We start from the raw sequence: 14850 nt of genomic DNA on the forward strand, positions 1-14850 counted from the left end.
ACAATTTCCAATGGGGATTCACGACCCAAATATCAAAATCATGATAAATATCGTTCAAGATTCATGCTTTATATCACCACACATGTAAATTCATCTTTCAAAATCATAAACATCAAGATTTTATAATAATCATCATAAGATATGGGTTCATGCTTCAAATTCATAAAAATCAAATAAAAATCATGCCTTTGTAAAGAAAATTACTTTTGGGCACAAGAACGAAAGAGAGTTCTTGTTGAAAAACCCCACATACCTTGAATGATGAACTTTAGATCGATACTCATTTTTGAGATGTTAATCGTGCCTTTGAATGATGGTTCTTGGAGTTCTTGAACTAGGAACTTGGAATCTTGAATAAATTTGCAGAATTAATGGTGAACTTTGGAGGTTCTTGAAGTTGGATGTAGGAGCTTAGGGTTTTCTTTTTGAGGGAGTTTGATGAAATATAACATATAATGCTTCTAATAAGCTTAAATATAGGGTTTGGATGGATTTTGGGTGAGGAAAAATGACCAAAATGCCCCTAAAAATTAAAAAAATTCTCGAATCTGTCCTTTGATGGACTGTTTTGATAGTCTGAAGTAGATCAACCATAATGTTTTACTCCGATATTCAAATTGGATGAAACCAATTTCATTAGAAAGAGGACTCGCAGAGCTTTCCGTTGATATATAGTAGATCACCTAGATCATTATTTACAAGGAGTTATGATCGTTTAAAGTTGGAGAAGCCAGGCCTCAGTACTTTTTCCTGCACGTTTTACTGTTTACTACTATTCACAGTTAGATCGGAATGTTCATAACTCGTCGCTCGGGTGTCCGTTTTGGATGATCCACTTATTGTTGGAAAGCTTATTCGATACTTTACGCAATGATGGGTCATAATCTAAGACATTTCACACGAAAAATTTATAATTCATTCTAGAAGATAGAACCTAACATGTTTACGCACAAAATTTCAACGAAAAATTTCCTGGGGTATTACATTTAATCTCCAAAAACAAGCAATACAGATTCCGTAAGCTTATTCTTTAAGATTGTTATCTTCTACAATACGGGTATGTAGAATCTGTATAATAGAATAACAACTTCAACTCGTGTTCAAGTATGAGGAAGAACACAATAAGTTGAACAAATACCCTCAACACAAGATCAAAATGATCTTTACAAGAGGTGTATTTTATATTTCAGAAATATAGATGAAATAGAAATTGTTAAGGCCAAGTCATCCAAATTCACGGACTTTCCTTAAGGAATAATTCCCCTCACTGTACCCGAGGTTATGGAATCTTCCTCCCAGGATAAAATGACCTTCAATCCGACAATAGTAGTACCTCAAATAGGCGGATTCTTCGAACACACTCACGGTTTGAATGATCACACTTAGAGTATTTTTAAGAAGAAGAAGAAGCTCGTAATTCTGAAAATTTTTTCTATCTTAACCTGTGGAAGAAAGCAGGTTATTTATAGCCACAACATGCCCCTTTGAAAGGTGGCATTGGTTCAATTTAGAGGTGTGTGTCTTTTCCTGAAAATACATGTCTGTTTACTTAAGCCATTGCAGTAATTTTCTGAAATAGTACACCATTTCGTGAAACATTGCATCAGTTCGAAACAGTGTTGCAGCAGTTTGTGAAGCAGTGCACTGTTCACGCGAAATAGTGCTACTGTTCATGCAAAACAGTCACTGTTCATGCGTCAGTTCGTGAAGCAGTGCACTGTTACGTGAATAGTATTCACGCAAAACAGTCACTGTTCACGTGTTCCTGCATGTTTTAACATTTTCATTCACACCCTTTCATTACTATGAACCCAATAATGAATACGTGAACTTATTATCATACTACCAATTTAGTAACCGTTCTATATAATAGTAATAGTAATAACTGAAAAATAACAAAAAAAAAGAAAAAGGGAAAGGGCGGAAGGGTGACGAAGTCACAAAACAAGTCGATAATTTGTCATTGGTATTTTAAGAAAAAAATAGGTGAAATGGTCTCGTCGATCCTTGTACTTGTCCGAACTTGTAAAGTGAATACTTCTACTTAGACTTTTGTCACATGAACTCATCAAAACACAATATTTTAAACCTCACCATTGACCAAACTTATGTGGCATGCAAAATTGGATGAGTAGGACTAAACGCGTCACTGCACGCGCATGGGGGCGAGCGATGATCATTTTTTGGTCATTTTTATATTAAAACAATTAAAAAAGGAAAAAAAAGCCACCCGCCCCCCTCCCCCAGCACCATTACAGTCCCAAGGCTCACCCCCCACCCCAAGCCCCCAAGCCGGCCCCCTCCCCACCCCACATTCTTATTTGCTTTATATTTCATAACAAAACAAATATATTTCTATTTATAGCTATAGAATATATATGTTCATAAACTCATAAAAATAGTACTCGTGTTTTTCAATTTATGATCTTTGGAAGATGTAATTATTTTATATATATACTCATATTATTATATAAAATATTAAATTACTTGAGTTTGAACCGGGGCTTAGCACGAGCCTATAAAACTAGTATATAATAATAACTATTTCATAATATTCTACTAACTGCAGTCCATATCACACTACCATTTCTTGAGAAAATTGTTGCTAAAAATATCTAGCACGTTGATCTTCATGCTGCTAGAATTATAAGATATGAAAGTCTAATATATAATAACTATTTCATAGTATTTCTGCTAACTACAATCCATACCACACTTTAACATTTCTTGAGAAAATTGCTACTAAATTTTATCTAGAATTTTGGTCTTCATGCATGCCTTTAATTTGTTTCCTTCATGCATGCCTTCAGCTTATGTCAAGTCTCTGCCTGTTGGTCTCTAGCAAACGATTATAGCAAGAATACACCTCATCCTGCACAATCAATTTCCAAAAGATTCATATATTATGACTTAATTAGAATATTTAATTTACAAAAAAAAAGGTGAATAATTGAAAAGGATATAATACTCACAAGTGGTATAAGCCACTTTGGAGGCAACCTGGCAGCAATCTTACTCTTTATCTGTTCCTTTGTCAATATATTTGGGTTTGATGTCAATAATGTTGCTGCTACTCCTACTATAGATGGTCTCAGACTCATTAACTTCACATCTGCTTCAGTAAACAAATCATGAAATGAAATTACATGTTCAAGCGCATATTAAGAGTATTCATGCATTTTGGTGGAAAAAGTAATCCCTTTTTAATTAACTCACCCAAGTTTAGAAAGGTAAGCTAGTTCATGACTGATATGTTGACTTGATGTAATGAGTTGAATAAAAAATGACCCATCAAACGATTATATTTAAGTTGTCAAAAATGAAAAATCCTATCAAGTCTAACAATGTAATTAACCTGACTGATCAAAACACATTTCAAATGCAAACATACAAAATCAAATGTAGAGATTGCAAATTATGTAAATCCTAAAGAATTTAAGCTAATAAGTTAAAAGAAAATATTTTCCTTCCTACACACAAGAAAATAGATCAAAATACCATTTATTTTTCTAGAAAATATTTTCCTTTCATATCCTACAAACACACCCTCAAGCATTTTTGACTGAAAAACATCTAAAATAATTCAATCCATACAAGCTCTTAACTATATTAATCAGTCACGACCAAAAAAAAAAAAAAGAAATGAGTAGTAATTACCTCCAAGTGTACTCATGATGACTTCCACAGTTTTGATTTTGACATAATCTTTTCTTGAATTTTCTTTGCAGAATTTCGATAGAAAATATCTTGTGAACTCAATAGGAGTAACACAAGTCATATTCCCTTCAAATTGTTCAAGAACACTATTAGCCATATTCATTATGCTTCTCATATTACAATTTGCAAATTCCTCATAACGTGATAATTCTTCTTCGTCATCATCTGTATAACGGTCTTCCTCATTAGCCAAAAGTAAACATGCCACTGACAGTAGCTTTGCTACCAAGAATCTTCCCTTCTACAATAAGATAAAAATAAAAAATTCATAACTTACTTCTAAACAGTAACAAACAACAACAACAAGGGTCTGGGGAGGTACGCAGTCCATATAACTACCTCAGAGACACTGTTTCTGATAAATCATCTACTCAAGATACAACAGTCTAGAAGATAAATAGTGAAGGGACAAGAAACAATAGGAAAAACCTCACCCAATAATAACATAAACAAGACTCACCAAGTAATACGCCAAATAATAACACACTGTGAAATAATTAGTAATATTATAGCCACAAGCACATCTACCAAAATAAACTCCTTCTACCTACTAACAATGACGCAACCTACCTACTATGCTTCTATCCTAATCCGTCTCCTCATTACCTACTTCTAAAAAGTCCCACTCCGAATTTGGTACACTTTTCTTTCCGAATAGTCTCCAAAAAGAAAAAAATATCACCTTTCCACATTGGAAACAATATAACTACTCTTAATGAAGTTATTTGGTAAAAATTTTAAAAGTCATCTTTTCTTTCTTAAATTTTATACACCGTATCACATAAATTAAGAAGGAAAAATTACAACAATAACATACTCAGTATAATCACAAATGAGGGTCTGGGAAGCTAAGGTGTGTTTAATTTAAGCGGTCTTACCCTTATCTTCAGAAAGTAGAAAACTGTTTCTGATAAATCTTCGATTGAATTACTTCTAAAACGTAGTCAAATTTAAGAAATTAGTACGTACTTGTATCGGCATAAGTGAAAGAAACCTATCAACATAAACCATTGCTGTGTAGACAATGATTTGTCCGACTCCTAAAGGTCCTCCTACCTGTATATATACTTCAAAAATGAATAATTCAAAGAATATAATGAATATTCAAAATAATGAAATGGTGTTTTCAAGAATGATTAATTTACTCTAACAATGTTGCTGATTGCAGTATTGCGAACTTGTAGAAGCCATGCATGGTGCATAATTCTTGAAGGAAGTCGACTGTTGAGTCCAGCATTCACAATTTCATTTTCAGCTGTAACCAAATTAACAATGTAATCTTCATTAGCTTGTCCAATATCATATTCTTTTTCATCCATCTTTTGTGCATCTTCCATTACTCGAATATCTCTGAAAATTTCACCCCAATCTTCTTCCATATTTTGACTCTTTTGATAAGTTATTTCCTGCGATTTTCTGTTTATATAGCAAACGAAACAATTAAAAAATTAAAAATTAAATGGATGACTAAATCTTGAAATATGGACAGGAGCTTTTGAGCTCGAATTATAACATGGAATTCAGCTTTTAAGCTCTAATAACAATCAGGTCCAGCAGCAGTTATCTAGAATTATGCATGTACTAATAGCAGCAATTAATTATGCGAGTATTAACTATACGGGTATTAGCGTGATAATGAAAATTTATTGAATTTAAATTCAAGTACAAGTTAATCAAGACCATCAAATTCAAGATCAAGCTTCAGGACGTTGAATTCAAGTTCAAGTCAAGCGCAGGACTGCTGAATTCAATCAGGTGCTTGAATTCAAGACAAGTCAAGATCAAGACCATCAAATTCAAAATCAATCTTCAAGCCCTATTCAAGTATAAACTAAGATTAAGATCATCTAATTCAAGATCAAGATTTAAATCTCTTGAGCTAATCTTCAAGTTAAAATGTTATTTGACAAACGAGATGGAAGTATTTGTAACACCCAACTTAGGAAGGAGTCCCACATCGGCAAAACACAGGAGGGATGCTGGGTATATAAGTAAGCAAGCCTTACTCTCTAGTGACGCGTTTTAAAGCCGTGAGGCCCTGGGCCCAGAGCGGACAATATCACTAGTGGGTTGAGGAGTTCAGGGGTATCAAACCTTGGTGGTTTGGGATGCCCATTGCGGCCAGGGCCCCGGCTCGGGTTGTGACAAAATGGTATTAGAGTCTCTCCTATGTCAGCCCTGTCGATGTGGGCCAGAGTTCAAACTGAGTGTAGGCGAATCCCGGTAAGGCGGGGCAAACCTCAGCGAGGACGCTGGAGCCTTGATGGTTCGGGATGCCCATGGGCAAACCTCAGCGAGGATGTTGAGTCCATAAAGGGCCATTCAATGTGGGGACCATTCGGTGGGGCAAACCTTAACGAGGAAGCTAAGTCTATAAGGGAGTGTATGTAACACTGCAACTTAAGAAGGAGTCCCACATCGACAAAACACAGGAGGGATACTGGGTATATAATAAGAAAGCAAGCCTTACTCCCTAGTGACACGTTTTAAAGTCGTGAGGGCCTGGGCCCAGAGTGAACAATATCACTAGTGGGTTGATGGTTCGGAATGCCCGTTACGGCCAGGGCCCCGGCTTGGGTCGTGACAGTATTTGTCATAAAGCTTCTCAAATTTGAGCGGAATATTCAAGTCAATGAAGCTCCTAATTGTAAGAGCCTAAAAGGCACTTTATAATGCTTCAACTCACATGAGCCTAAATTAAAAGTTATAATGCTCTTGGATGCACATGCCTAAACTGTATATCAAAAGATTCTTTAAATTTGAGCTAAATCTCTAAGTTGAAAAGTTTTTCAATTTAAGAAAAATTTTCAAATCATGAAGCTCTTTAAATTTGAGTTAAATCTTCAAGCTGTAATAATCCTTGGTGCACGAGCTTAAACTACATATCGCAAAACTCCTCAAATTCAATCTGAATCTTAAGTCGTGTAGCTTCCTAAATCTGAGTTAAATATTCAAGTAATGCTCAACAACACACAAGTTTAAACTATATGCCATAAAACTCAACAAAGTACGAGCCAAATTTTCAAGTTACAAATATCTTCAACTTCAACTCAACAATTAATGGATGCTACTAGTTTCTCTTTAGGCTACTTTCCAATAAGGTATTTAGGGCTACCTCTTTCGTCAAAAAGGTGGATAAGACTGAATGTTATGTGCTCGTGGAAAAGATCACTAGTCGGATCAAGGCAACTTATGCTAAATAACTCTCATATGTTGGAAGACTGTAGGTAGTGATGGTTATCCTACTTTCCATCTATAATTTCTAGGGTTCAATGTTTATTCTGTTGGGTTCAAGGTATGTGTGTGAATGGAAAATGGTGGAAAAAAAGTGGAGGAAAAATGAGTCCACACTAAAATGGCAAGTGTACTTAAAAATGAAAAGTCTACTAATTCTCCCACATTGGTGAGAGAAGGAAACTTTCAAGTATTTATAATAAGAAACACTTACTCCACATGGTAAGTGACGCAAGAACCAAGAGGTGCCTCGCGTTGTCGTCGCTCGCTCGGCTTCGAGTTTGGATTTAGATAAAATTTATTTAAAATGTTTTTCTCTATGTGCAGGCACCTTGAATGGATGCGACCATTCAAGGAGATCAGGCAGTGCCTTTTTGCTGAACCAATGCTTCCTTTTCGAAGGGACACCTTAATGCTATAAATACCTGACATATTCCTCAGGTATAGACATGATTTTTGATAGCAAAACACTCTTCTTCTATACAAAAACTCAATGTGATCATTAGCCGTTGAATGAGTTCGACAAATCTAATAATTTGAGGTACCACTATTGTTGGATTGAAAACCATTTTATCCAGGGAGAAAAATTTCATAACCTCGGGTACAGTGAGGAGAATTATTCCTTAAGGACACTCCGTGAAGGCGGGGGAGTTGGCTTTAAATTTCTGTTTCATCTTATTTCTGAAATAATAACACACTTCTTGGATAGATTATTTTTAATCTTGTGTTGAAGATGTTGTGTAACTTCATAGGTGTCCTAATCTTGGACTTGAACTTTTATTGAAGTTGTTGTGTGCATACATACATATTTGTGTACCCAAAAACATTGAAAATAATAATTTTAAGGAATAACCCAGAATCTGTATAGCTTGATTTCTGGAGATTAAAACTTTAAGATTTTTACTCTGTTTGAACTTAACTAGTGATTTGAATATATAAATCTTCATCACAAGTTAAAAATCACTTGGTTGACGATTGGAAGTCATAAAAACTTCATCATTAAACTAGAAACAAGAGGTGTTTAAAGTTGTTGAAACTTTATTAATAATATTTTTATATACTAAAGTTACTATCTTGTTGTGACAGGAAAATGACTACGGATGGTCAAGTGCATGATGTTGCAATGCTGTGGCATCAACTAGTATTGCCACAACGAGTCGTACGAATACTTCGTCGGCATTAGCACTAGCGGAGAAACCCATAAAGTTCGTAGGTATTGACTTCAAAAGGTGGCAGCAAAAAATATTTTTCTACCTTTGTCTTCAAAGGTTCACATTTTGGGAAGCTCCAAAGGTGCCCGAGGGAACCTCTGAACAAGAGCGATTTGTGATTGTGGAGTCTTAGAAATACTCTGATTTCCTTTGTAGGAACTATAGCTTAAGTGATCTCCAAGATGATCTCTACAATGTGTATAGTGTAACAAAGACAACAAAAGAGTTGTGGGGAACGCTGGAATGGAAGTACAAGACAGAGGATGTAGGAACTAAAAAGTTCTTCGTTGTAAGATTCCTAGAATATAAAATGATAGACAACAAATCGGTTGTCTCCCAAGTGTAGGAACTGCAAGTGATCATCCATGATCTCCCTGCGGAAGGTATGATTTTGATAAATGCCTTTGTTGAACAGTTTAAAAATGTCCTTAGTATTCACATAAACTTTATTGTAAGTTTGATCGTGAATGAAGCATTTCAAGTAGCAGCAATAATAGAGAAGCTACCACCCATGTGAATGGACTTCAAGAACTATTTGAAACACAAACATAAGGAGATGTTTGTTGAATATCTAATCATAATATTGCGCATTGAAAAAGACAATAAGACCGCAGAAAGAAGTCCAAGAGGAAATTCTACAATGAATGGAGCAAATATTGTAGAAGACGATCACAACTCCAAAATGTGCAAAAAAGCTGGACACGAAAGCAATCAACCTAAGAAGAAATTCAAGGAAAAATGTTTTAACTGTGATAAGATTGGTCACAAGTCTATGGATTGTTGATGTGCGAGCAAAAGCTAACACATTTAATGCTTTTTGGCTCAAAACAATTGCGAAATCTTTAGCAATTTTTGTTGTTTTGATGTGTTTTCTAGTGAATTTGCTGAAAAAGGTAAAAATATGGAAAATAAACAACATCGGAGCAAAAGAGTTAAAAACTGAGCAAAAAGGAGAAAGAGGCATGGCTGACGACATCGCTGATATGTCGTCAGCATGTGATAGGCTATCAGAAGTAGCGTCAGCCCTGACCAGAGAGTTGAAGTCTGAGAGAAAGTTTTGATGACATTGGTGACATGGTGTCAAAGAGCTGATAAGGTGTCACGATGGGCATCAGCCTAAACCAGAGAATTGAACTTGAAGAAGAAATCTGACGACGTTGGTGATACGCCGTCAGATCGATGATGCGGCGTCAGTTACATCATCAGCCTAAGACAAATTTTGAAGGCAACTGGAGCAATTCTGACGCCATCCATGATAAGGCGTCAGAACCTTGACGTGGCATCAGTGACGGCGTCACCTAATCCGAAGAATTTTATGATTTTTGTTATTTTATTTCCATAAGTAGGGTTAAGTATAAATAACATCTTTTAGGGTTTTATCGAGAATCTTCTTTAATCCTTTAATCTCTGAATATTTTTTTGGGAACCTTGGAGACATTATTTTTTCGGAACACTTATCAACTATTTGTGGATTTTTCTTTTTCGTGATTCAATTGAAGGAGCGACTTGTTGCTTTTCATATGTTTGTAAGTTTACCCATATTATTATGAATTCAACTTGTTCTTTCATTCATCAAATCATGAGCGGTTAATTCCATTAGCCAGAGTTATGGGATCCATGGATTAGGGTTTGACATGATGCTAGGTGTAACGGTTTCAAAGAGTTGTAAAACATCTTGAAATTCTATTATTTTAACTGAAATCTAGTGGTTGCAAACATTAGGTTATGCCTTAGGTTTTATTTTATTCTAACGAAGAAATAGACTAGAGGTCGTGAATTATCAACAGGGACTCAGAAGCTACCAACCTTCTGTTTAATGATTAATACCGTAATTGGATTAATCTACCTGAGATAACATCCTATTGGGAATAGATAAGTTATCTAAGTTCGAGAGAATTAGATAATAAATTGTATGGTGAGGACAAGAGATAAGTCAGATAGTATAGTCATCAGGGATATTCTGCTATTCCCACTTACTCCAAGAATCTCAAGCATTACCTAGTATCAGTCAATTCCCGAAACCCATGGTGAAGATAGCTCTGGTTTTCCATTTAGATTGATTACAAACACTAAAATACTGAAAGTGAAAATTCACTCATTGTTAAACTTAACCCCTATTTTTGGAAACATTAAACTACCAGTAACGTATTTCGTAAACAAAATGAAGTTCACACCTTATTCCCATGGAATTCAACCCCAGCCTAGTTGGGTTTTATATTGACAACGATCGCTCACACCCATTCAATAGTGTAGTTTGAGCATTATAAAAAATGGTGCCGTTGCCGGGGAATACGGTTGTAGACTAAAAATTTTATGCGCGAAAATTCGTTGATAGTTAATTTCCTTGATTTATGTTTATTTGTTGTTTTTGTCTATTTTAGGTACTGTGTTGTTTATGCCAAAAATGAGAAGTTCCAGAGAACCACTTTTACCAATCAACCCAGAACCTCAGCTGATAGGGAGAATGGCAGAACAACAGGAAGCAGAAAGACTAGCTGCTTTGGCCAGGGCCCAGGTGAATGTGAAGAATTTAGGTCAACAAGCACGTCACTAGAACCCTAATGATGAAGACCTGGGTGATGAGGAATTGTTGAATCCTCAAAACCCAAGAAGAGCTGAGCAAGTTGCTACACCAGTGTAGTGAAATGTCATAGAAATCGTCCAGTACGAGGAAGATATGGTTAACAACCTATACAATATGAGGATGATAAAGATGATGCAGGAATGGATGGAGCTGGTACAGCGGGTGCTATTATTCCTCCACCATTGGCACCAGGTACAATATTCAGCATAACAAGCACCATGATCCAACTCCTGAATCTGAAGGGGTTATTTGGAGGCTTGCCTGGTGATGATCTGAACATGCATTTGGTGAACTTCATCACCATTTACAAATCCTTTGACAATCTGGGAGTGAGCCAGAATACGATCAGGTTGAGGCTATTTCCGTTGTCTCTGTCTGGAGAGGCAATAATGTGGTTGAATGAACTAGAACCTGATTCTATAACCAACTAGAGACAGTTGAAAGATGCGTTCCTAGAACTATTCTTTCCACCTTCCAGAAGGGTACAATTGAGGGATGAAATTAGTAACTTCAGACAGCTCCCGACCGAAGCATTGCACAAAATCTGGGAAAGATTTAAGAAGAAACTTGCACAATGTCCGAACCACAACATGACAGACTTGCACTTGATGGAGACTTTGTATAGATCTTTCAACTCTATGACAAAGCCAATTGTCGACAATGCTACAGGTGATTCGTTCATTGATCTCTCTTTTATTGATGCTTTCGATATGTTGAATAGAATGACCAAACAGAGTCGAGCTTGGCCCACTAGGGATTTAGTAGTGGGTAACCTGACTGTTGCTGGCGGTATAACTATAGAGCAGCGTAGAAGGGATGAGGAGCGAGATCAGTACATGGCCCATTTGAAGACGCAGATGGACTTGCTGGTCAAGCACTTGCTATCCGACAAGACTAAAATGGTTAAAGCTATGGAATCTCAGGGTACTGTGTCTACAGGTGCTGATGCTGAGGCAAACTATAAGAGTAATCAGGGGGTTTTTGAGGCAATAACCAAGGGAACCAAGGTTGGAATTTCTATGACAAGCCTGATTATAAAGATAGAGAGTAGGGACATTGGAGAAACAATAATGACAGGATTGGTTTGTATGTTCCTCCTGGAAGTCGAAATACTGCGACAACTAGTTCTGGCAAGATGTCCATGAAGGATATGATGGAAAAGCTATTGAAGGGAGTTGAAGCTACCAACTCAGGGGTAACTACTATGAAAAGCAAATTTTCTACCCTCAGTCAGTTGGTTAGTTCACACTCTACTTCTATTAAGCAGTTGGAGTAGCAGATAAGCCAATTTTCGGCTACTCTAAACCAGAGAAAAATTGGTACTTTACCTAACGATATGGTTCAGAACCCGCAGACTGATGGCTCTTGTATGACGATTACCACTTGGAGTGGTAAGGTGTTACCCGACCCTTCTATGGGCAAAGCTATAGAGAATGAGGTAAGTATCAATGAACCAAAAGTAAGCAATCTAGTGGAGTCTGAGAAGCTGGATGATTATGCGGATATTTCAGAGAACGAAGACTAAAAGGAAGAAGATGTGGTATTGAAAGAAATTGCAAGACCACCTCCATTTCCTTAGAAATTGAAGAAGAAAGTGGATAATGAGAAATTTAGAAAATTCATGGCAATATTGAAGCAACTGACAGTGAATGTGCCATTGATTGAGGCACTTGAGCAAATGCCAAACTATGCTAAATTTATGAAGGAATTGTTAACAAAGAAGTGGAAGGTAAGCTGTGAGCCGGTGGACAACATCCACCACTGTAGCGCTGTTTCTTCACAATCCTTAGTGCAGAAAAAGCCTGACCCTGGAGAATTTACTATACCATGCATAGTTGGGTCCATAAAGTTTACCAAAGCTTTATGTGACTTAGGAGCAAGCATTAATCTGATGCCACTTAATATCTACAAGAAGCTCGGATTGAGGGAACCTGCCCTCACAATGATGCATTTTGTGATGACACACAGATCAGTGAAGCGACCAGTTGGTATATTGGATTATGTGCCGATAAAAGTGGATGACTTTATACTACCTGCAGATTTTGTGATATTGGATTGCGATGTTGATTTTGAGGTACCCATCATTTTGGGTAGACCATTATTATCCACGGGAAGAGTATTGATTGATATGGAGCTCAATGAACTTAAGTTCAGGTATGAAAAAAAGGAGGCCAGATTCAAAATACATCCTCCTATGAAGCAGTTGGAGGAGATAAATATCTTCTCGGTTGTGGATGTATTCTAGAAAAATGATAATGAGGTATCGATACAGTATCTTGACTACTCAGACTTCGTCAAGATACTGTATCGATACCTTATTACCATTTTCCTGGAATACATCCACAACTGAGAAGGTATTCATCTCCACCATCTGCTTCATAGGAGAATGCATTTTGAATCTGGCCTCCTTTTTTCCATCCCTGAACTTGAGCTTATTGAGCTCCATATCAACCAATACTCTTCTCGTGGCTAATAATGGTCTACCCAAAATGATGGGTACCTCAAAAGCAGCATCACAATCCAATATCACAAAATCTGCAGGTAGAATAAAGTCATCCACTTTTACCGTGACATCATGCAATATACCAACTGGTCGCTTCACTATTCTGTCTGCCATCACAAGATGCATCGTTGTGGGTCCAGGTTCCCCCGATTTGAGCTTCTTGTAGATATAAAGTGGCATCATATTAATGCTTGCTCCTAAGCCACATAAAGCTTTGGTAAACTTCATGGACCCAACTGTGCACGGTATAGTAAATGCTCCAGGTTCAGGCTTTTTCTGCACTAAGGATTGTGAAGAAACAACACTACAGTGGTGGATGTTTTCCACCGGCTCACAGATTACCTTCCGCTTCTTTGTTAACAATTCCTTCATAAATTTAGCATAGTTTGGCATTTACTAAAGTGCCTCAATTAATGGCACATTCACTGTCAGTTGCTTCAGTATTGCCATGAATTTGCTAAATTTCTCATCATCCACTTTTTTCTTCAATCTATGAGGAAATGGAGGTGGTGGTCTTGGCATTTCTTTCAATACCACTTCCTCTTCCTTTTCGTCTTCGTTCTCCGAAATATCCGCATAATCATCCAGCTTCTTAGACTCCACTGGATTACTTCCTTTTGGTTCATTGATACTTACCTCATTCTCTACAGCTTTGCCCATAGAAGGGCCGGGTAACACCTTACCACTCCGAGTGGTAATCTCCATATAAGAGCCATCAGTCTGCGGGTTCTGAACCGTATCGCTAGGTAAAGTACCAGCTTTTCTCTGGTTCAGAGTAGCCAAAAGTTGGCTTATCTGCTACTCCAACTGCTTAATAAAAACAGAGTGTAAGCTAACCAACTGACTGAGGGTAGAAAATTTACTTTTCATAGTAGTTACCCTTGAGTTGGTAGCTTCAACTCTCTTCAATAGCTTTTCTATTATGTCCTCCATGGACATCTTGCCAGAACTAGTTGTCGCAGTATCTCGACTTCCAGGAGGAACATACAAACCACTCCTGTCATTATTGTTTCTCCAATGTCCCTGCTCCCTATCTTTATAATTAGGCTTGTCATAGAAAGTCCGGCCTTGGTTCCCTTGGCTATTACCTCGGAAACCCCCCTAATTACTCTCATAGTTTGCCTCAGCATCAGCACCTGTAGACACAGTACCCTGAGATTCCACAACTTTAACTATTTCAGTCTTGTCGGATAGCAAGTGTTTGGACAGCAAGTCCATTTGCGTCTTCAAATGGGCTATGTCCTGATCTCGCTCCTCACCCCTTCTACGCTGCTCCATAGTTATATCACCAGCAATAGTTGGGATAGCTACTACAAAATCCCTAGTGTGCCAAGCTCGACTCTGCTTGGCCATTCTATTCAGCATATCGAAAGCATCCAGAAAAGAGAGATCAATGAATGAACCACCTGCAGCATTGTCGACAATTGGCTTTGTCACAGAGTTGAAATATCTATACAAAGTCTCCATCAAGTACAAGTCCATCATATTATAGTTCAGACATTGTGCAAGTTTCTTCTTAAATCTTTCCCAAGTTTCGTGCAATGCTTCAGTCGGGAGCTGTCTGAAGTTACTAATTTCATCCCTCAACTGTACCCTTCTGG

At 37.1% G+C, this 14850-nt stretch overlaps 1 protein-coding gene across 1 annotated transcript; it reads right to left on the bottom strand.

The window, feature by feature from the left end:
- Positions 1–3548: 3548 nt before the first annotated feature.
- Positions 3549–5096, bottom strand: LOC107868624 (cyclin-D4-2-like). The gene is made up of 4 exons (XM_047411711.1): positions 4863–5096; positions 4687–4773; positions 3658–3958; positions 3549–3562 (listed from the first exon to the last, which is right to left on the bottom strand). Exons 1-4 carry the CDS (start codon positions 5094–5096, stop codon positions 3549–3551), a joined length of 636 nt encoding a protein of 211 aa, XP_047267667.1.
- Between the last annotated feature and the right edge of the window lie 9754 nt (positions 5097–14850).

This window comes from Capsicum annuum, chromosome 4, assembly GCF_002878395.1.
Source record: "Capsicum annuum cultivar UCD-10X-F1 chromosome 4, UCD10Xv1.1, whole genome shotgun sequence".
In the NCBI taxonomy this organism is placed as follows: Eukaryota; Viridiplantae; Streptophyta; class Magnoliopsida; order Solanales; family Solanaceae; genus Capsicum; species Capsicum annuum.

Bases quoted from the DNA above. Each gene is read 5' to 3' on its own strand.
- LOC107868624 (XM_047411711.1), bottom strand. From the start codon at position 5,096: ATGGAAGAAGATTGGGGTGAAATTTTCAGAGATATTCGAGTAATGGAA. The intron at 4,774-4,862 runs GTAAATTAATCA...GTATATATACAG, and splicing joins CAATCAGCAACATTGTTAGA to GTAGGAGGACCTTTAGGAGT. The intron at 3,959-4,686 runs GTACGTACTAAT...ATCTTATTGTAG, and splicing joins TTTCACTTATGCCGATACAA to AAGGGAAGATTCTTGGTAGC.